We start from the raw sequence: 19855 nt of genomic DNA, 5'->3' as shown, positions 1-19855 counted from the left end.
TTTAAGTCGGTGGTCAGAGAGGACCTCCCTGAGATGGTGGCATTTGAGCATAGTCCAGAATGACAAAGAGGTTCCATCCCTGAAGAGAGCTGGAGGAGGCAAATCCCAGGCCGAAGGAACAGCCAGTGCCAAAGCCCCGAGGTAGAACGGCTCGGCGTGTTCCTGGAACAGGAAGCCTCGTTGGGGAGGGGAGCTGGCAGCGGCGGGGAGGCTGCCCTGGCCCCATTTCCCGGAGGAGGATGCCTGAGGTCGCCGCCTCCTCCTGCTGGCTGCCAGCAAGAGGCGGGTGCGATACCAGGCCGGCGGCCGCCAGGTGGCGCGCAAGCTGCGTGGGCCCTGGTGGCCGCAGCCACGTGACCCCGGGGACCGCAGCCGCGAGCCAAAGCACGTGCCCGAGGGAGCCCTGTGGCGCCACGCGCAGATTGGCCCCTTCGGCGCCTCACCAGCTCGTGGGGGCGGGGCCGCAGCTAGGCTTCATTTTACACTTTGGATCGGGGTTTATTCTAACCAGGGACAGAGAGGTATCGGCGAGGATGAGCAAGTCCGGCCGTTGGGGCCACCCACGCGAGCTCCCCAAGTCCCCCAGGGCCCAGTCCCCTTCGCTGCAGCCAGAGCCAGCAGTTTCCATGGAAACCGCAACCGGGTCTTTGCGCCCAGGAGTAGCTCCGCTCACGGCACAGGCACAATTTGCAACCCGACAGGAGCCGGGAGGGACACCAGGCGGGGAACCAGCCACCGCTCGGGGTCCCTAGGTTCGACAGCCAGGTCGCCCCGGCAAACTCAAGAGGGGCCACCCGGGACCTGCAACGCCACCGCCCAGATTGCGCGGGCCGCGATGATTGGCCTGTTCTCTCCATCAGCGTGGCAGTGCTCTCTGCTGTGCGCTCTCTCATTGGTTCAATCTCGAGGGCATCCTCCTACAATTGGTTCTCTCGAGGGCAGGCCTTGATTGGTCAAATTAGGCTCTCTCGCTGAGTTTGATGGCATTCTCCGACAGTCTGGAACCTAAAAGGGCGTGCAGGGACGAGGTTAGGGCGGAGGCTGCGACTCTCGGATTAGGGGTCTCTGGCTACCCAGCCCACGGCGCTCTCGGAGAGAACGTCGGGCCGCTGTCTGTGGTGCTGAAGTCTCAGTCGAAGGCGACCCTGCCTTAGTGAGGACTCTTCCCCCCGCCTGATAGCCGTCCCAACGTAAATGTGCCCTTGAGCCCGCTCACCAAAAGAGGCTGCACCAACTTCTGTCGCCTGAGAGAGAAGCCAGGTTCCCCCTAGCTGAAAGAAAGCGTGACTCCACAGGCAGACCAATCACGAGCCCGAAAAGCCAGGACATTTACACAACAGCTCTGCCCACCCAAAATTTATGGGGTCTCAGAAGGCCCGGTGGTTTTCCGGAAACACAGGGCACCAATGAGTTTTGCCTGAAATCCTAAGCCCCAAACTTTTTCACCCGCTTTGGAGAAGTACCGAGTGCCCTTGCGCCGTGGAGTGCCAGTCCCCACTTTTCGAACCCACCTTTTGAACCTATCCCATTCAAAAGCCTCAGGGTCACAGTTCCTTCTGTAGGCAGACGAGAGCCCCTGCCACCCCCATCCTTCTCCACTGGTCTTGGGAGGCTACACCCGATGCCTCCAAAATCTGCGGACCTGGGCCTCTGCTCATAGAAATCTTGGTTCCTCGTCCCTTTCCAGTCTTCTTGATGGACAGCAACTCCGGAAGTTCGTACAATCGGTCCACGGATCTCCCTCTTTGCTCCAATAGCTCAGGTCGTTGGACAGAGGAGGGGAGCCTTCCCTGTCTTGCGGGCAGAAAGCCCGCCCAAGAAGGGGCGGAAATGCAGGAAGCAGGGTCCACGGGGGCAGAGGGGCCCGAAAATGGCAACCAGAGCCCCCAGGGAGTGCTTTCTGGGGGTGCGGAGTCTTAGCCAGCTCGCGCTCTCTTCCACCTGCCGCGCCGTCGGGCGCCGCGAGGAGGCGGGGCTCAGCTACCGCAGCCAATAAGCGACGCCGGCTCTGGCAGCTGCTCCTATAAAGGGCTGGGGGCGGCGGCGGCGCGGCCCAGAGCGCGGAGCGCGCAGCGCGGGCTGGAGGGTGGGAGGGAGGGCGGGCGAGGGGAGAGGACTGAGCATCCAGGACCGGACAGGCCGGGCCGGGGGGCGGCGGCGAAAGGCAGAGCGCCGTGATCTCTGTCAGGAAGCGCAACCTCCCCGGGCCCCGCGGGGCCGCGCAGGGGGCGTTCTCAATCCCGCGCCCGCTCCCTCTTTCCATCCCCTGCCGCCCGCAGGCCACCCCGGGGCCCGGCTATCCGCGCGCGCGTCCTCGGGCTCGGGCCCGTCCCCGGCCCTCGAGGGAGCCGCCGCCTTCATCGACACCTCTGCAGCGGCCGCGCCAAAGGCCGCCCGGGCGGGACCCCGGAGTGAGCATCGAGCGCCCCCCAAGGAGTGCACGACCCCCGGAGCCGCCCTCAACACGGACCGCGCCCGCCGGGCACACAAGAATGGTCACTGTAGGTATTCCCTTGTCGCTGAGAGAGAACCTGGGTAGGGAGGGGTTAGGCACAGCCTCCGCGGAGATGGCGGGTGGGGGGGGGGGTAGGACCAGGCCTAGCTAGGCCCCGGTGGGGGGGGTAGGACCGAGCCTCGGGGCCTGAGAGTGGGCAGGACCGCACCCAGAGTGCTGGGGGCGCATAGAGTCTGGTCTGAGAGGCCCTAGGAAGCCGAACTCTGATTTGGGGTGGCGTCCTACGGCGTCCTGGGGGCGGGATTGCCCCCCTCCAGCAAGCCTGATGGGGGAGGGGCCGCAGCAGCGGAGGATGCCTTCTCCATCCAGGCCCGGACCCCGCAGGCCGCCCAGGCAAACGCAGGGCTCCTATCACTGGTGCTGGGCCAGGACAAGGCGGCAAGCCGTTCCCGAGAGCCCCGGGGAATCGGGTGGCGTCGGATCGCGCGCCCCGGGCCGCGGCCGCGCCCGGGGAGCCGGGCGTCTCGTCCTCGAGCCCGTCGACCTTGCGGCAAGCGGGGAGGGGAGAGGAGGGGGCGCGCCCGGAGGCCCCGCGGGCCCGCCGCCGCTGCCGCCGCGTCCCTTTGTTTCTCGGAGCTTCTTAGCGGGCCGTAGCCTCGCGCGGGCGCCTCAGGCTTCGGGGAGGGGGAGGGGAGAGGAGGGCCCGCGGGGGGGGGGGGCTTCCTGGCTCCTGGGCCCCCGCCCCACGGGGGATGGGGTAAGGAGCTCAAGGATGTCCCCTAGGCCAGGTCCAGGCGCCCCACCCTTCCTGGGCTCTGGGCCTCGGGGTGACCTTGAGCGCGCCCGCCTGCACGCCCGCGCCGCTCGCCCCACTCCCGGTGCTTTCAGCAGCCACCGAGCTGGTCAGCTCCCGAGCCCGCGGCCACGCCCGGCCACGCCCTGTATAACCACGCCCCTGCCCCGCCCATCCGGACCCCGCCCCCTGGGGCCCCCGGGGCCCGGCCTCGCCCGAGCCCTCGGATTTCCACTCGGCTACCCGGGCGTATCCCGGGGGCGGGGCTGGCCAGTTCTAGCCCCACCCTGGCTCCACCCCCGCCCCCGCCGCGCGACTCCGCTCCCCGCGCCGCCGCGCGTCCTTTGTCTGGTCCAGCGCCCAGGCCTCCTTCTTCTGTACTTACTGTCTTTCTGGTCTGTGTGTGTGTGTGTCTGTGCCCTGTGTCTCTGGGCCTCTTCTTGGAGTCGTGGCGAGCACAGTGGGTGGGGGGATGCTCAGCACTCCCTCCATGTCTGGGACTCTGGGACCCGCCCACCTGGCTCAGAGAAAGGAGGCCCTGAGAGGCCCTGCTTCCCTGCTGTGTGACCTTAGGTCGGCTCTCTCCCTTCTCTCGGCCTCAGGCTGCTAAGTTAGGTGCGAGACGTGAGTGCAGCCTCCTGAGGACCCTCAGAACCCCCACAACAGTCCAGCATCCATTCCTCTGATCTGTTCCCTTATTTAAAAGAGGGAAACTAATGCACAAAAGGGCGAGGGTGTGGTCAGAGGTCACACAAGGGCCTTGAAGCCCTGGAAGGCCTAGTTACTCCACTGGAGGACACTCGGGCAGAGGTCCACCATGAGAACAGGCTGGGAGGAAGTGAGGGGATAGATTGAGACAGTGAGGGCCCTGCATGGATGGAGAAGGGCCCAGAAGTGGGAGGCCTAGTTAGCACCACGTGGTGGCCTAGCCTTACCATGCATAGCCACTCAATGCCCTATTGTCGCCAGTATCCAGGCATCTATCATTGTGACTGGGGCCAGGAGGCCCAGCTAGGGGCCAAGGGGGTCAGACACAGAAGGGTCTACATAGAGAGTGACTGCAGGTGTATTCGCTGCAAAATCCATATGTCATGTATGTGCAATGGTGCAAAAGAGTTGGAAAAAGAGTGGCTGAGAGAGAAAGGGGGAGAGAGACAGGCTCAGAGGGGAGAGAAGAACAGAGAAATGGGGGGGGGGGGGCGGGGAGAGGGAGAGAGAAACAGAAAGAGGTGCGGATCCAGAGGAAGAGCTGGAGAGACTGGGAGGAAAGGTTCTATTGCTCCCACTTGATCTCTGCCTATCCATCTTTGACCTGCCCTCCTCCCCTCTGACTTCACCCCTCCACTCCTGTCCTGAGACAGCCCTCCAAGGTCCCTATGATCCCGGAGTCATCCCAGGCCACGCATTTGTCATGGGCTGGGGCAGAGCGGGTGTGGTCTCCACCAATCCGATCCCTATTATCGGCTCAGCCGGCTGAGCTGCAGAGGAAACGCGACACTGATCCTGCTAAGCTCTGGCACAGCTGGGAGAGAGATGGGGTGGTGGGGAGATTAGTGGGCTGGGTCTCAAGATCCTGGATAGGAACCCCAATTACCTTTTAACCGCATCCAAGCTGAGGACATTTGGGGTGGCCCTGGGGGCTCTGTCTGGAGTAATCAGATCAGTAGTCAAACTCCATCACTACCACGGCTCCGTGTCATCCCCAGGCAAATCACAGGTCCCTCTGACCCTCGCTTTCTCCACCTGAGAAACGGAGGTGATCCCCAGCTTTCAGTGTGGTTGTGGGAAGTCAATGAAACCTTTGCACCTGCTCAGTGCCTGGCCACATAGTAGGGGCTCCAGACCTGGAACTGGTTTTGTACTGTTAATTATTTTGGGGACTCCCAGCGCAGACATCATCAACCAATCACAGAACTCTAGTCTGTTGAGCCAGAAGGGAATACAGAACCCATCTTTGTACGTGGGAAACCTCTGTGCCATATCTTTAGTGGAGGGACAGAAGCCCGGAGAGGCAATGTGAGTGTCAGAAGATACACAGTGAGGAGGGTGGGGCCAGGAGCTGGCACCTGATGGTACCCAGCAAGCATTTGTTGAATTGAATGAGTAGACTTGGCCTGCAGAGTGGGGTTAAGTGCCGCAATGCCTGGGCTTGGTGTAGAGTAGGGACACAGCTTCACTTTGCTGTTATTTTCACTATTGTTGGCCTTTTTGTTAGTCAAATGGGCTGATGTCCAAGCTCCGGATTTGAATTCTTGACCCACCATTTGCGAGCTCCCTGACCTTGTATAAATCCCTACCCCTTCATGGAGACTCTGTCTCCTCTTCTGTCAAATGGAGAAAAGAGTGCCATAATGTTCAATGTTGGGAGAGCCGGCCCTCAATACATGGCCACGCTATCAGGAAAGTCTTAATCTTATGAAACTGGGCGCAGATCTGTAATGTGCGTTACTGTCTTATTGCCGGGGCCTATGGCAGACATTGCTCATCAACCCCGTGGATGATCCTGCTCCGTCTGGATGTGGCTTCAGAATAACCCTCCAGCCAGCCCCCAGACAGCCACTCTCAGCCAACTGGAGATGCAGGGGGGTTGACCCTCAGGGCCATCCTTTTAATAAGAATAAATGGAAAGGAAACAGAGGCCCAAAGAAGAGCTACGATCACCCCCCGAGGATACACAGCTAGAAGGTGCCCCCCACCATCGCCCCCGTGCCTTGGCCACTGTCATTAAAAACAGTTCTGAAGTCCGCCAACATAACCAGGTTTGAAATCAAGGGCCCCATGTATATATCACTCAGCGTCTCTGAGCTCTCTCACTTATAAAATGGAAACTGTGTGGCCATCTCTAAAGCTGATTGGGAGAAATAAGGGAAATGTTGCCTGTAAGCACCTCACCCGGTGCCTGGCTCCCAGAAGATGTCCGTGGGGCAGGATGAGTGTTACTAGCCGTATTTTGAGGCAGGGATGGCAGACATGACGAGTTGCTTCTCGTAATTGTGCTCATGGCAGACTTGGCTAACTGATCCCAGAATGCTTCCCAGCCGCGCGAGTAGCTTCAGATCCTTCGGTGGGGGTCACCGCGCCAATAATTTGGAGTTTGCAGCAAAGTGGAGCAGAGGCCCAGAAGCGTCACGTAGTCTACCTGAGGACACATGGCTGAGAAACGTTAGAGCAGTTAGAATTACAGACTCTGGATGAGGAAATCTTGCGTGCGAACCCCCGTTTCACTATTTATAAGCTGCGTGATCTTTGGTAATTTCTTTTTTTTTTTTTGAAGTTTATGTATTTATTTTGAGAGAAGGAGAGAGCACACAAGTGGAGGAGGGACAGAGAGAGGGAGAGAGAAAGAGAATCCCAAGCAGGCTCCATGCTGTCAGCGACGAGCCGTCAGGGCTCAAACTCACCAACTGTGCGATCGTGACCTGAGCTGAAATCAAGAGTCGGATGCTTAACTGATTGCGCCACCCAGATGCCCCGATCTTTGGTAATTTTTAAAACATCGCTGAACTTCCCTTTCCTCGTCTGTTGTCTTAGCTCAGGCTGCTATAACAAAATACTGTCAACTGGGCAGCTTAACCAACAGACATTTATTTATCACAAATCTTCTTCTGGGTTCTGGGAAGTCCAAGATCAAGGTGCCAGCTGATTCGGTTGCTAGTAAGGACTTGCTCCCTCCTTTGCAGATGGACGTCTTCTTGCTGTGTCCTCACATTGTGGAGAGAGAGAGAATGTCTCTCCTGTCACTTTTTTGTTAAGGACATGAATCTCATTCATGAGGGTTCTGCCCTCATGACCCAATTACCTCCCAAAGGCTCCACTTCCAAATACCATCACATTGGGGGTCAAGATTTCAACATATGAATTTGAGGGAACACAGGCTTTATGTTCATAGCATCTGTTAAGCAGGGAAAATTAAGCCCTCTTTTCAGGGTGGTTGTGAATAAGAAAAAAAAAACAAAAACAAAACGTTGCCCATAGAGAGCTTTGCACTATACCTGGCACACAGTATGCCCAATATTTGGGAACAAATATGGTATTGTATTTTTGGTTAGGGATGGCTGAGATGATGTGTACCTGCTGACTCTAATTCTGTAGCCAAAGACATTGCTAATCAATCACAGTGATCTTTCCCGTGGAAACTGAATCTGGTTTGTAATCCTTCCTAATTTGTCCCGTTAGGAACACCCTACCAATAGATTTGATTTTTTTAGGTGAAGGCCATCCAACGGCCAGCCATGCCTTGGGAGAAAAACCTAAGGACATGCTGGGTATTATACCTTCCTATGCCCATGACAGACAATACAAATCCATCCCAGTACTTTTCAATATATACAAATATTGAATCGTGTTGTACACTTGAAACTAATATTCTATGTCAACTATTAAAAAAACAGGTGTAGGAAAAAAGTTAAATAAAATTCAACACCCATTCTTGAAAAACGAAATCTTGTTAGGATACTAGGAATAAAATGAAACATTCTTAATGCGATAAAGGCCATCTACACAGAATCCATATCAAAAATCAAATTTAACTGTGAAACGTTTAAAGCATTTCCTTTAACATCATGAATAAAGAAGCCACTGTCGCACAGTAGCCCCTGCAATAAGACAAGAAAAATAAAGAACAGGTCTAGATTGGAGATAATTAAAACTGTCCTTGTTTGCAGGTGTTATTATGTGATACATTTAAATAGCTCAGGGGTGCCTGACTGGCTCGGTCAGGAGAGCATGCGACTCTTGACCTCGGAGTTGTGAGTTCAAGCCCCACACTGGGTGTAGAGATTACCTAAAAATAAAATCTTAAAAAATCATAAATAACAATAAGTAATAAAATGAAAAAGAGCTCAGTGGGGAAAACGTGGGGGTAAATGCCTAGTGGGAAAATTATGCATGAAGTAAAAGAAATATTAACACATCTGGGATGTGGATGAGGGCAGTCCCTCATCCTTTGATGGACGAGGGCAGTCCATGGCTAGGGAGGAGCTTATGAGGACTTTAAAGCTAATAAAAATATATTTCTTATTCTGAAGACAAAGGTGTTCATTTTACTCTTCTGGAAATGCACAGATTGATTTTAGGCAAACAGGCAAACGTAGACACCAGACATGTATGGAATTTTTCACAGTAAGATCACACGTAAGGTGCTATGCCTGATGCTGGAGGAGTGGAAGAGATTAATAGGATAATATGTTGTCCTCTCTCCATGTTTAAGCCCATGTCAGACATGACTGATGCATCACCACTGATCCCTGGTGTGGGGACTGGGCCGTGAGCGGGTGTGGCCTGTTATCTCCAGCAGATACTCGGGGCCATGGAGTCTCAGGTGGCGGGGGGCCCGGCCGGCCCGGCCCTGCCCAACGGGCCACTCCTTGGTACAAATGGAGCCACTGATGACAGCAAGACCAACCTCATTGTCAACTACCTGCCCCAGAACATGACCCAGGACGAGTTCAAGAGTCTCTTCGGCAGCATTGGTGACATCGAATCCTGCAAGTTGGTTCGGGATAAGATCACAGGTGTGGCTGCTGGCAGGTGGGGAGGGAGGAGACAGAGATGGTAGTCTGGGGAGCACGGGTGTGATGGGGGCAGGTAGCACCCTGGGGGATCGGAGGTGCGATGGGGAGACAGGTATGACCCCCGGTAGGGTATCCCGGGGGTGATGGGGGCAGGCAGGACTCTGGGGGATCTGAGGTGTCCTGGGGACAGGGTGGTACTGTGGGAGAATACTAAGGGGGGGATTTCGGTCAACCTTGAGTGACGGCGGTCAGCCTCTCAGGACTGGGTCTGGGAGGACCCTGGTAGGTGTGGGGAGGTCATCACCCTGGTCCCGCCCACAGGGCAGAGCCTCGGTTATGGGTTTGTGAACTACTCTGATCCCAACGATGCAGACAAAGCCATCAACACCCTCAACGGCCTCAAACTGCAGACGAAGACCATCAAGGTTAGTGCCCTCATTTTCCTCTGTGGCCCATCCCCCCTGACTGCCCACCTGCAACTGTCCCCAACCCCCCACATTACTTCCCCTTGGACTACCCCCTTCACTGCCACTCCACCCGCATGTCGCCTACCTTCCTCACTGCCACCCCTCCTACCCCGTGGCTCATCCTCTGAGGGATTCAGACTCTCCCCTAAGAATTCCTGGCTGGGCACCCAGGGCCCGATGGCTCTGCCTCTCTGAACCTCAGTTTCCTCATTAGTCAGTGAGAATACCGGCTCTACATTCTCTGCTGGCTCAGGGAGGTAGCCATCCCCTTGGCAGTAGGAGAGTGACCAGGGTCTGGTGGGCAGCCCCCCCCCTTGCCTTTGTCATGGAAATGGAGAGGGGTGGGGGTCCATCTGCCATCTGGAGCCTAATTAGGGTCTGGGAGGGCGGGATTAGGGGTGAGCCCCTCCCCCATCTTTGTGCAATGCCCCTCCCCCCACAACCTCCCCTCTCAGCAGCTGCAGCTGGGACTCTGCTAGCCCAGGTTCCCTGGGGGGGGATCGCCATGGAAACCCCCCTCTCTCGGTTCGCCTGGGGGTGTCTGGACTCCGCCCCACAAATCTGCTCTGGAACCTTGGGGGAGGCTGGGGGGGGAGCGCCCATCTGGCCCCCCGTTCTCTCTGAGAACAGAGGTGCAGGAATCTCTTCCTCTTCCCGTTGTGGGGGAGGATGAGGTCGTGACCTAATGGGTCCCTCCATGGCCAACTAGACCCAGAAGCCCTGGGGCATGAGGGGGACGGTAGTGACAAATCCAGAGGGCCATTGTGTGCATGTGATGCAGTGCGCGCGCGTGTGTGTGTGTGTGTGTGTGTGTGTGTGTGTGTGTGTATGTGTGTGAGATAGACCTGGGCTGGGAGCCATTGTGTTTGTGGGACACACGAGTCTGGCTACTAGACTCTGGGTGTGTCACGATGGGTCTGTGGGATGTGGTGTTTATTTCACAGGTGCTTTGTGACACTGCAACTCTGGCTGTGACCTGGTGGGGCTGCGTGGGGGTGTCGGCTGTGCCCTACTCGGGGTGCAACGTGTGTGATGTGGGCTTGTGTGGTGGGGTGACAGGTGTGTGGTTCTGTGCCTCTTACTGTAATTATCCAAGACCCCCGGAGCCGCTGTGGATGTCACAGTGGCTCCGAGTCACCCTTTGGCTGGTGTAGCCACTGGGGCTGTGCAGAGGGTGACAAAGTGTGGCCTCGCGTCTCTGTGTGTGTCTGCCTGGGTGGCACTATGTAAGGTTGGTCCCAATTGGCTGCTTTGGCAGATTTTGCCCAAGACCTGTCCTGGTGAGGGGGGCCGGAGGAACCCATACCCAGCTGAGGGGCCTGGGTCAGCCCACATCATGGAAGGTTGGCAAAGACCCCTAAAGACCAACTCAGTGCCTCAAATGACCCCTGACCCCAAACACCCACCCAGGAGCTCAGGCCTCTCTTCCCCTCACCCCTCCCTCTGATTCATCAAGTCCTCACCCCTCAAAACTCACCGCCCCACGGGCAAGAGCGGAAGCCATGAAAAATGTGGCCGTGATTTTTAATTTTTTTTTTTTCAGCGTTTATTTATTTTTTTTGGGACAGAGAGAGACAGAGCATGAACGGGGGAGGGGCAGAGAGAGAGGGAGACACAGAATCGGAAACAGGCTCCAGGCCCCGAGCCATCAGCCCAGAGCCTGACGCGGGGCTCGAACTCAGGGACCGCGAGATCGTGACCTGGCTGAAGTCGGACGCTTAACCGACTGCGCCACCCAGGCGCCCCTTTTTTTTTTTAATTTTTTTTTTCAACGTTTATTTATTTTTTTTGGTGGCCGTGATTTTTAATTAATATTATCGAAAAAAACAGCAGCTGATGTGTTTGTGGGTTTTTTTCTCCGCGGAGGACCCGGGTGCTCACAGTTGCATTCGTTAGAATCCCTCTACCTCCAGCCCATGAGTGCCTTCACCCTGACCCACCCCTGGCCCAATTTACTCATGTTGTTAGCTTTTTTAATTAGTTACTTCTTTTTTTAAAAAAAAATTTTTTTCAACGTTTATTTATTTTTGGGGACAGAGAGAGACAGAGCATGAACGGGGGAGGGGCAGAGAGAGAGGGAGACACAGAATCGGAAACAGGCTCCAGGCCCCGAGCCATCAGCCCAGAGCCTGACGCGGGGCTCGAACTCACGGACCGCGAGATCGTGACCAGGGCTCGAACTCACGGACCGCGAGATCGTGACCTGGCTGAAGTCGGGCGCTTAACCGACTGCGCCACCCAGGCGCCCCTAATTAGTTACTTCTAATGCAGGGCTATGCCCTCTCCACTCACCATCACAAACAAAAGCCGGACCCTTGACCGTGACCTTATCTACCCAGAGGTTAATTTAGAAGATACAGGAAATAGACATTGGCAGAAATAAGTGGAAGGGGCACCTCCTGTCCCCTGCTGCCCCCCCACCAGCTCTAGGCCCACCTGTCAGCATCTGGGGGCGGGCCCTGCAGACTGTGTTTCCAGGACACTGATAAGCACAACAATGAGATGGGGTCACACATCTCGCCACTCTGTAAATGGACTTTTCTTTCCCCCAGTTTACAATACTCACCACTGTTTCTGGGAAATAAATATACACGTCCACCATTTTTTAACCAGCTGCAGGGAGTTTCATTGTTGGTCTGGACCATAATTAATGACACAAATCGAATGCCCATACCAAAACGCGTCTAATTCCCCACTGAGAGAAGTGCTTTGGGTGTGTGTGGAGGGGGGGGGGGGTGCGGTGAGGCGGAGGACCAAATTCAGATGGGAAGAGGACAGGGGTTACTTTTTGAATGAGGCTGGAGGAAGCAAGGAGAGGAAGGGCGGTCCAGCCTGAGAGGAACAGCCAGAGCAAAGGCCCTGAGGCCGAAATGTGCCTGGTGTGTTTGAGGAACTCGGGAGGAGACTGGTGTGGCTGAAACAGAGCACTCAAGGGAGAAATTGGCAGAGATGAGAGTGAGGGTATGGGGTGGGGTGGCGTGGGGGTTGTGCAGGGCCTTGTGGGCTGGGAGAAGGACTTGAACTGTGGGGCAGGTGGGAGCCACAGAAGGTTCTGAGCAAAGGGAGGATGTGCCTTGCCTCAGTTGCTCACAGGCGCCCCCTGGCAGCTGTGGAGGGAACAGACTGGGGAGGTTAGGGAGGTCTGTGGGAGCTATGGTGGGAGCTGAGCAATGAGGCAGGGTCCGTGACGGATTGGATGTGGGTGTGAAAAAGACCAGCATCAAGGACGATGGGGGCCTGAGCACCCAGGAGGACAAAGCTGCCATTACTGAGCTGGGGCAAGTTGGGGACTGGATGCCGCCTCACTGCTTGTGATCCCCTGTGGGGCGCCACGTGCGGTGTCTGGAGGCAGGTGTCACACAGGTGTGCAGTTTGGGGGTCAGGCCCACACTGGGGACGGACATTCGGGAGTTGTCAGCATTGAACTGGTGGCTAAAGACCTGAGTGACCTGGAGGGTCCCAACGTGGACGGGAAAAGGGCCAGCGTCCCAGGCTCACTTGCCAAAGCAGTAGGAAGCATTGTGTTGATGGAATGTACCTCGTGAGAGCAGGAGCTGGGGACATCTGACCTCCAGGGCCCAGCAACGACATGTTCCTCCCACCACTTTAATTTTTTTTTTTTTTTTTTTTTAATGTCTACTTATTTATTTTGAGAGACAGAGCACAAGCAGGGGAGGGGCAGAGAGAGAGGGAGACAGAGAATCCCAAGCAGGCTCAGAGCTGTCCGCGCAGAGCCCGGCTCGGGACTCAATCTCACAAACTGCGAGACCGAGCCACCCAGGCGCCGCCCCCCACCACTTTATGCTGGCCGGCCCACATCATCATCGGCCACAGCCATGTCCCCTCCCTCAAGCCTTGGCCAGCCCCGCCCATGGTGACTACCCAAGAGATACTTGTTGAGCGAACAGACGAGGCACTTCTGCCTCCCACTGGTGGTCTGGACGTGGCCTCACCCTCCCCATCCGTGAAACGGGTCTTCCCCTCACCTCTGTCCACCTGCCCCCCCCCCCCACTCCAGGTGTCTTATGCCAGACCCAGCTCTGCATCCATCCGAGATGCTAACCTGTACGTCAGTGGACTCCCCAAGACCATGAGCCAGAAAGAAATGGAGCAGCTCTTCTCCCAGTATGGCCGTATCATCACTTCTCGAATCCTGGTGGACCAGGTCACAGGTCAGGCTGCTGGGGATGACGCACTGGGCAAAGGCACGGAGGTGGGGCCAAAATGGAGAAACCGGGAATGGCGGGGGAGGAGCGGGGTAGAGGGCCACACAGGAGGGGGCAGGGGTGCTCATGACGCCCTCACTCCCTGGCAGGTGTCTCTCGGGGTGTGGGGTTCATCCGCTTTGACAAGAGGATTGAGGCCGAGGAGGCCATCAAAGGACTGAACGGGCAGAAGCCGCTGGGCGCGGCGGAGCCCATCACGGTCAAGTTCGCCAACAACCCGAGTCAGAAGACTGGACAGGCCCTGCTCACTCACCTCTACCAGTCGTCAGCCCGGCGCTACGCAGGCCCCCTGCACCATCAGACGCAGCGCTTCCGGTAAGCCCCCTGGCGCCCCCCACAGATCCCTGGACCCCATCCCTGCAGGGCAGAGGGACGCCGGGAGGGTGCCCGCAGGCCGGGGCCACTGAGGGCGGCAGAGGGGAAATGTGTGTCTGTCAGGTGCTGAGGCCAGGCCCTCGTATGCAGCAGGCAGTCAATGTATGCAGGGCACTTTGAGTGGCATTATCGGTGTTAGGAGTGTTAGAGTCTCCCGATGGGGCCGCCCCTCCCTCGGGCATGGGGCTCCAGCTCTCTGCGCCCCCAGGTATCTATACCTCAAGAGAACGGAGATTGTCTGTATTTTACGAACAGAGAGGCTTTGTCACTCGCCCAACCCACCTGCCACTGCCGAGAAGAGACTCGAACCTTCCCTTCTGGGGTCCTGAGCCCCGCAGGGTGGGGGCAGGAGAGTGGGGCTGGGCGGGCTGGGCTGGGGAGGACGGGACACGGGTGCAGGCCAGGCAGCGGCAGGGCAGGCGAGAGGCAGTGCCCGAGTGACCACGGTTCCGTGCCAGGCGGTGTCCAGCCGGGCGGGGAGCCGGCGGGTGGGGGCAGGGCTGGGCTGCCGGCCGGCTGGGTGGGGGCGGGGAGGGCAGGCAGGCAGGCAGGCCGACATCACAGCTGGGGGTGTGCCCGGAGGCCACCGGTGACCACCCTTTTGCTTCCACAGGCTGGATAATTTGCTCAACATGGCCTACGGAGTCAAGAGGTAACAGTGCTCCCCGCTGCCCCCAGCTCCCTGCCGTCCCTCCCTGGACTCTTGCCCCGATGGGCCCCCTCCCCCCCCTCCCCCCCCCCCCCCCCCCCCCCCCCCCCCCCCCCCCCCGCCTCACCACCGGGACTGCCAGCTTAGCTGGGTCTGCGCTGTCTGGGAATAGCGTGTCCATTAAGAGAATCAGGGGCTCTGGAACCTAGTGAATGCCTAGAAAGAGCTACTACTACTCTTTGGGTCCTGGAGGGCCTGTCCGTGGCCCCCTCCGGCCCAGGGAAAGGCTGGCCATGTTGCCTGGTCACAGCCATGTCCCCCCACCCCACCCCCCCACCGGTTCCCACGTTAAGTCTGAGTTCCACCTGCCTCTCTTGATGGCTGGGGTCACAGGATACCACCCTCTTTTCCCGCATAGTCTGGGGACGGGCCCTGAGGCCCGCACGACCTTGTCCACATCCCCCAGCCCTGTGAAGGTCCCCATGTTTATTGCATCGCGAGCTGTTGAGCACACACTGAGTGCCGGGCGCTGGGCTCGGGGCTGGGGACCCAACGTGGCCCGGCCAGACGTGATCCCTCGTGGAGATGAAATGCTGTTGAGCACAGGGCTTGGCACGTAGTGAGCGCTCAATAAAAGTAGCCGCTCGGACGATTACTGTTCCTGTTGTCAATTACCTCAGTCTAGCAGGGAGGGAGCAGCGAGCAGGGCTGGGAAGGGGGCAGGAGAGGAGGTGAGGGGGACCCAGCAGAGACCCCGCCCACCCCGACACGCCCAAGGTGCCAGGGCCTGTGCAGAATCGGGAAGGAGGGAGCAAGCGGTGAGTCCCCAGTGGTCACACTGAATGGGGCAGACCCTGGGGCTCCCCCTGAATTGAGTGAGGCCTGGGGGGCAGGGAGGCAGCGAGGCGTGTGGGTGGAGCCAATCTTGCCCGTCAGTCGGTCAGTCAACAAACCCTCCCAGGGGCCCTGCTGTTCCAGGAGCTGTTCTGGGCTGGGGCACCGCAGGGAAGGTGGAGTGGATCCTAAATATACAATCTGAACAGGAAAAGGCTGGCAAGGGGCAGAGGAAGGCGGCGGGCAGCGAGGCTGCTGCCCTGGGACCTGATAACGCAGGGCAGCGCTTCACCGGTTGCAGTCGTGGCCTGGCCTTGAGCGGTGCCCTTCTGGCCACGTAGGGGTAGCAGGGTGACCAGGGGCAAAGGGGGCACAGCGTTGCAGAGGGCAGGGTGGGGTTGGTGGGGGGAGGGCAAAAGGGGGGGTGGGAAAATCTGCCAAGGGAGGAGTAGTAGTCAGGAGTGGGGAAGGGGTCAGGGTCAACAGGGCCAAGGACCCAGTAGGGTCAAAGGTTGTGGGGCCAGGGTGCAGACTGGGGCTCTAGGCAGGAGTGTGAGTGAGGGCCTCATGTGCAGGGAAGGTCACAAGTTATAGGTCAGGATGGAGACTGGGGGCCAGTGTCTCAGAGCAGGCCGCAGTTTAAGGTGTCTTGGGTGGGGTCAGAGGTGGAGGTCGCGGGGCCGTGGCTGGCTCAGGACGATGCAGGGATCACACGGTCCCAAGATCGTGGCGCGCCCAGCAGTCATGACCACATCAGGGGTCACAGGGACTCAGGGGTGTGCCGGGGGTCAGGGCAGAGCCCGCGTGACCCCCAAAGTAGTCCCCTGTCGCTCATCGCCAGGTTCTCGCCCATCGCCATCGACGGCATGAGTGGCCTCGCGGGTGTGGGCCTTTCGGGGGGCGCGGCGGGCGCTGGCTGGTGTATCTTCGTGTACAACCTGTCACCGGAGGCAGACGAGAGTGTGCTGTGGCAGCTGTTTGGGCCCTTCGGGGCCGTCACCAACGTCAAGGTCATCCGCGACTTCACCACCAACAAGTGCAAGGGCTTCGGCTTCGTCACTATGACCAACTACGACGAAGCGGCCATGGCCATCGCCAGCCTCAATGGCTACCGCCTGGGCGAGCGCGTGCTGCAGGTGTCCTTCAAGACCAGCAAACAGCACAAGGCCTGAGCCACCGCCGCCCGCCCTCCCCACCCTCCCCGGGCAGCAGAGAGAGAGAGAAAGAGAGAGAGAGGGGCCCCGAGAGAGACAGCGCAGGCAGACCACCGACGGCACACGGGCCCCGCATCCCTGCGGAAGCCACAGGGTGAGCACTCGGGGTGGGAGAGTCTGCAGGGGATGGGGGGTGCCTGGGGGTCCCCTCCCCGTCCTCCTGCCCCCACCCCAGGCTGGGCTGTTCACTCTCTCGTCTTGGTTTTGTTCATGGCGATGGTTTTTGTTTCTTTTTTCGGCTAAAAAGAAAGCAGAGACGTGCCCCCACCCCGCCTTCAACCACCCTCCACGGGATGGCTTTGCAGGGGCGCTGGGGGTGCCCCCCACCCCCTTGCCCAGGCCTCCCCAACACCTAGATGAGCCTGAGGGGAGGGGGGGAACAGGTTTAAAAATCCCCAAAAAAGCGAAACGGAGGAGGGGTGTGGGCATCCCTGGCCCAGAGCCCCCTGGTTGGAGTATGAGGAGCAGGGGGAGGGGCTGGAAACAGAAACAAAATGAAAAAAAAAGGGGGGGGTGGGAGGGGAAGAAAAACTCTATTTTTGTAAAAAGGGAAAAAAGACCTCGTGGAGAATTTTTACTGGGGATTCTTGAACTTGAAAAAAAAAAAACACAAAAAAAGACAAAAAAAAAAAAAAAAAGAAAATATTTTGGCAGGTTATGTTTACCAACTGGGGCAGGGGCAGGGAGCAGGGCTTGGGGCCCGGGGGTCCACGGGGCCAAACAGAGAAACACAGCCACGCAAAGACATGCGGGGGCACGCGCACACACACATCCTGCAGGGACACACGGAAGCACTGACAGACCCAGAGACGCGCCCCGGACACCTTCCAGGAGCTCGCTGGCCAGATTCAGACACGCAGACATATGGATAATCACGGGAGACCGAAGTACGTATGGGGCTATGTAGACGAGGCCGCGGGCAAATGTAGCCACAGGTGGGTGCGGGGTACACACATTTCCACGTGGACATGGGAAAGTAGAGACAGACACATTCGGACACACCAGTCGAGACACGCCACCACGGAGACACAGACATGCACAAAGCCTCCCTCAGGCCCAGGCGAGAGGTCGTAGCCCAGATCCTGGCCCAGTCCGCTTCCTCCAGCTAGGCCGCCGGGCCTCCTCCGGACACGTGGCCCCACTCGCCCCAGGTTCTCTGCAGAGCTCTCTCCTGGCTCATCGGTGGTCCCTGCGGCCCACGAACACAGGCGTGCACACACAGCATCCATGCATCCAAACACACGATACCTCGTTTCACTTTTGGCATCATGGCGGGCTGGAGGCAGCCCCCCCCCCCCAACACTTGAGGCCAAAGGACCCCCTGTCCCCCGGGGCTGAACCTCCCTGGGCCGAGACCCTGGCCCAGAGGCAGAGGGGGGAGGCTGGGCCCTGAGCCTTCCCCCTCCCCCAGGGGCCTCCCCAGCAGGAAGTACCCGCTGTTCCCTCCAGTCCCCCTCCCCCCAGCCCCGAATTCCCTTCCTACCCACTTGTCACCCCCTTTCAGTTTGTTGGGTTTTTCCGTCTTTCCAAATTCCCGAGGGCGGTGGACGCAGCCCCCATCCCAAGCCCCGGTCCCCCACCGGCTTCTGTCTGGATTTTCCATTCTCCTAGTTTTCATTCTTTGTAAGACAAAAAAAAAAAAAAAAAAAAATTCCAACAGAAGCCAGAGGCCGGAGCCCCTGGGAGCCCTCGCAGCCCCCCACCCCCCGCAGTGGGCCCAGTGGGAACTGAGAATTGCAAACCCCGAATTCAGCTTCAGTTGCCCCTTCCTCCGGTGTCCCTGCGTTTGGTGTCCGGCCATGGCCCCATCTGACTGCCCAGCTCTCTCTCCCCCACCCCTCCCGGTGTTTGTTATTAAACGTCTGTGGAGCTTCTGCTGCAAGGAACAAAAAGAAAAAAAAAAAAAAATCAAAAAAGCGACAAAAAAACACAAACAGAAGAGAAAAAAAAGCGACAAAAAAAGGAAGAAAAATAAACACACAGAAGAGATTAAAAAAAGAAAAAAAAAAAAAAGAAAAAAAAAAAGACATAAACTGGCACCAGTTAACTTTCTTGTACTTTTTTGCCGAATTTAGCTTCTTGTAGTTTTAACTTATTGCTATGTTAACTATTTATTCTCCTTGTTGCCCTGTAAGGACATTTGTGTATATTTCTGTTACTTCATCCAGTTTGCAAGTTTAAAGGAACCACGATGTTCTCTTTGTTTCTTTAAGTTTTGCTGAGACGTGGTTATGCCTAATTTATTTATAAAAGGGGAAGTGGAATCATTAAAGTAATAATAATTATTAATAACAGTAATGGTAGCCGAGCAGCGCCCGGGGGGGCGTGTGCTCTGTGGGGCGGTCCCCGCGGCCAGCGACGTCCGGGGTCTCAATGGGATTCTTTTTTGCTCGTCTTGAGAATTTTTTCAGTCCTATTTAGCTGGTGAAAACCCTAGCTTGTTCTTGATACACGAACCTATTTATTCTTGTGGTTTTTAAGTCCTCAACCTCCCAGCTCCCCTCCAGCAGGGCGGGCACCCCCAGCGGGTCCACCCCTCTCCCTCTGCTGTTTCTTGGGGCTTTCTCCCCTCCGACCTCCGAGCGCGGGGACACGTGGGCACACGTGGGCAGCGTGCAGGAGGCGTCTGTGAGCAATAAAGGCTGGGTTTGTCCCCTACCCTGGGGCAGCCAGGCTCTGCGGAGGGGGCACCTCCCCACCCCCCCACCCCCACTGAGGCCTAGGCCCCTGACACCCCCAAATCTGGGAGGGGACTTCTTTTTCTAAAACACAGAACTCAGCCCAGCCAGGCCCCCTCCCCAGAGGCCAGCCCCTCACCCCAGGGGCTGGGGGTGGGGGGGCACCTGGGGTCTTCCACATCCCTGGGGGTCAGGGGCAGGGCCCGTGGGATGGGGGCTCAGCCCCTCCAGCCCTCCCTTCATCCTGTTATTTATTCAGAAGGTTTCAAATCACGACAGAGTCCATGTTGGAGGTGATAAAGAACTGTAAAAAAACAAAAAAAACAAAAAAAAGACAAAAAAACAAAAAGACAAAAAAAATCACAAAAACCCAAAACCCAACAAGAACACTTTGCGTTGCGTTTAGACTATTTATTACCGGGATTACAGGCCTGGCCGCGGTAACAGACTTTTACATGGAATTGTTTAATTATTTGTACTTTTCATGCCAGAAAATAAAAGTTCAGAATCTTACGGCCTCGGCTCATCTGTGTGCGGGTGGGTGGGAGGGGAGCGTTAGGAGCGTGTGCCCTGACTGCGTGCCCATTCCTAGGCTGCCGTCCCTCTCTGGGCCCAGCTCTCATCTGCAGCCCCTGGGCCTCCCCAGGACAC

At 57.6% G+C, this 19855-nt stretch overlaps 1 protein-coding gene across 4 annotated transcripts; it reads left to right on the top strand.

The window, feature by feature from the left end:
* Positions 1–2109: 2109 nt before the first annotated feature.
* On the top strand, positions 2110–19717 carry ELAVL3 (ELAV like RNA binding protein 3). Of its 4 annotated transcripts, none has more exons than XM_045492031.1 (7): positions 2110–2501; positions 8545–8761; positions 9083–9186; positions 13247–13400; positions 13544–13769; positions 14443–14481; positions 16133–19717. In XM_045492031.1, exons 1-7 carry the CDS (start codon positions 2493–2495, stop codon positions 16482–16484), a joined length of 1101 nt encoding a protein of 366 aa, XP_045347987.1. In that variant the 5' UTR covers positions 2110–2492; the 3' UTR covers positions 16485–19717. The 4 variants fall into 4 exon arrangements, with proteins under 4 accessions (XP_045347987.1, XP_045347989.1, XP_045347988.1 ...); XM_045492033.1 differs by having other exon boundaries at positions 8458–8761; XM_045492032.1 differs by having other exon boundaries at positions 2111–2501; positions 8542–8761; positions 16154–19717.
* The last annotated feature ends 138 nt before the right edge of the window (positions 19718–19855 follow it).

This window comes from Leopardus geoffroyi, chromosome A2 (assembly GCF_018350155.1).
Source record: "Leopardus geoffroyi isolate Oge1 chromosome A2, O.geoffroyi_Oge1_pat1.0, whole genome shotgun sequence".
NCBI classification, from domain to species: Eukaryota; Metazoa; Chordata; class Mammalia; order Carnivora; family Felidae; genus Leopardus; species Leopardus geoffroyi.
This window is presented reverse-complemented; position numbering and strand designations above follow the sequence as displayed.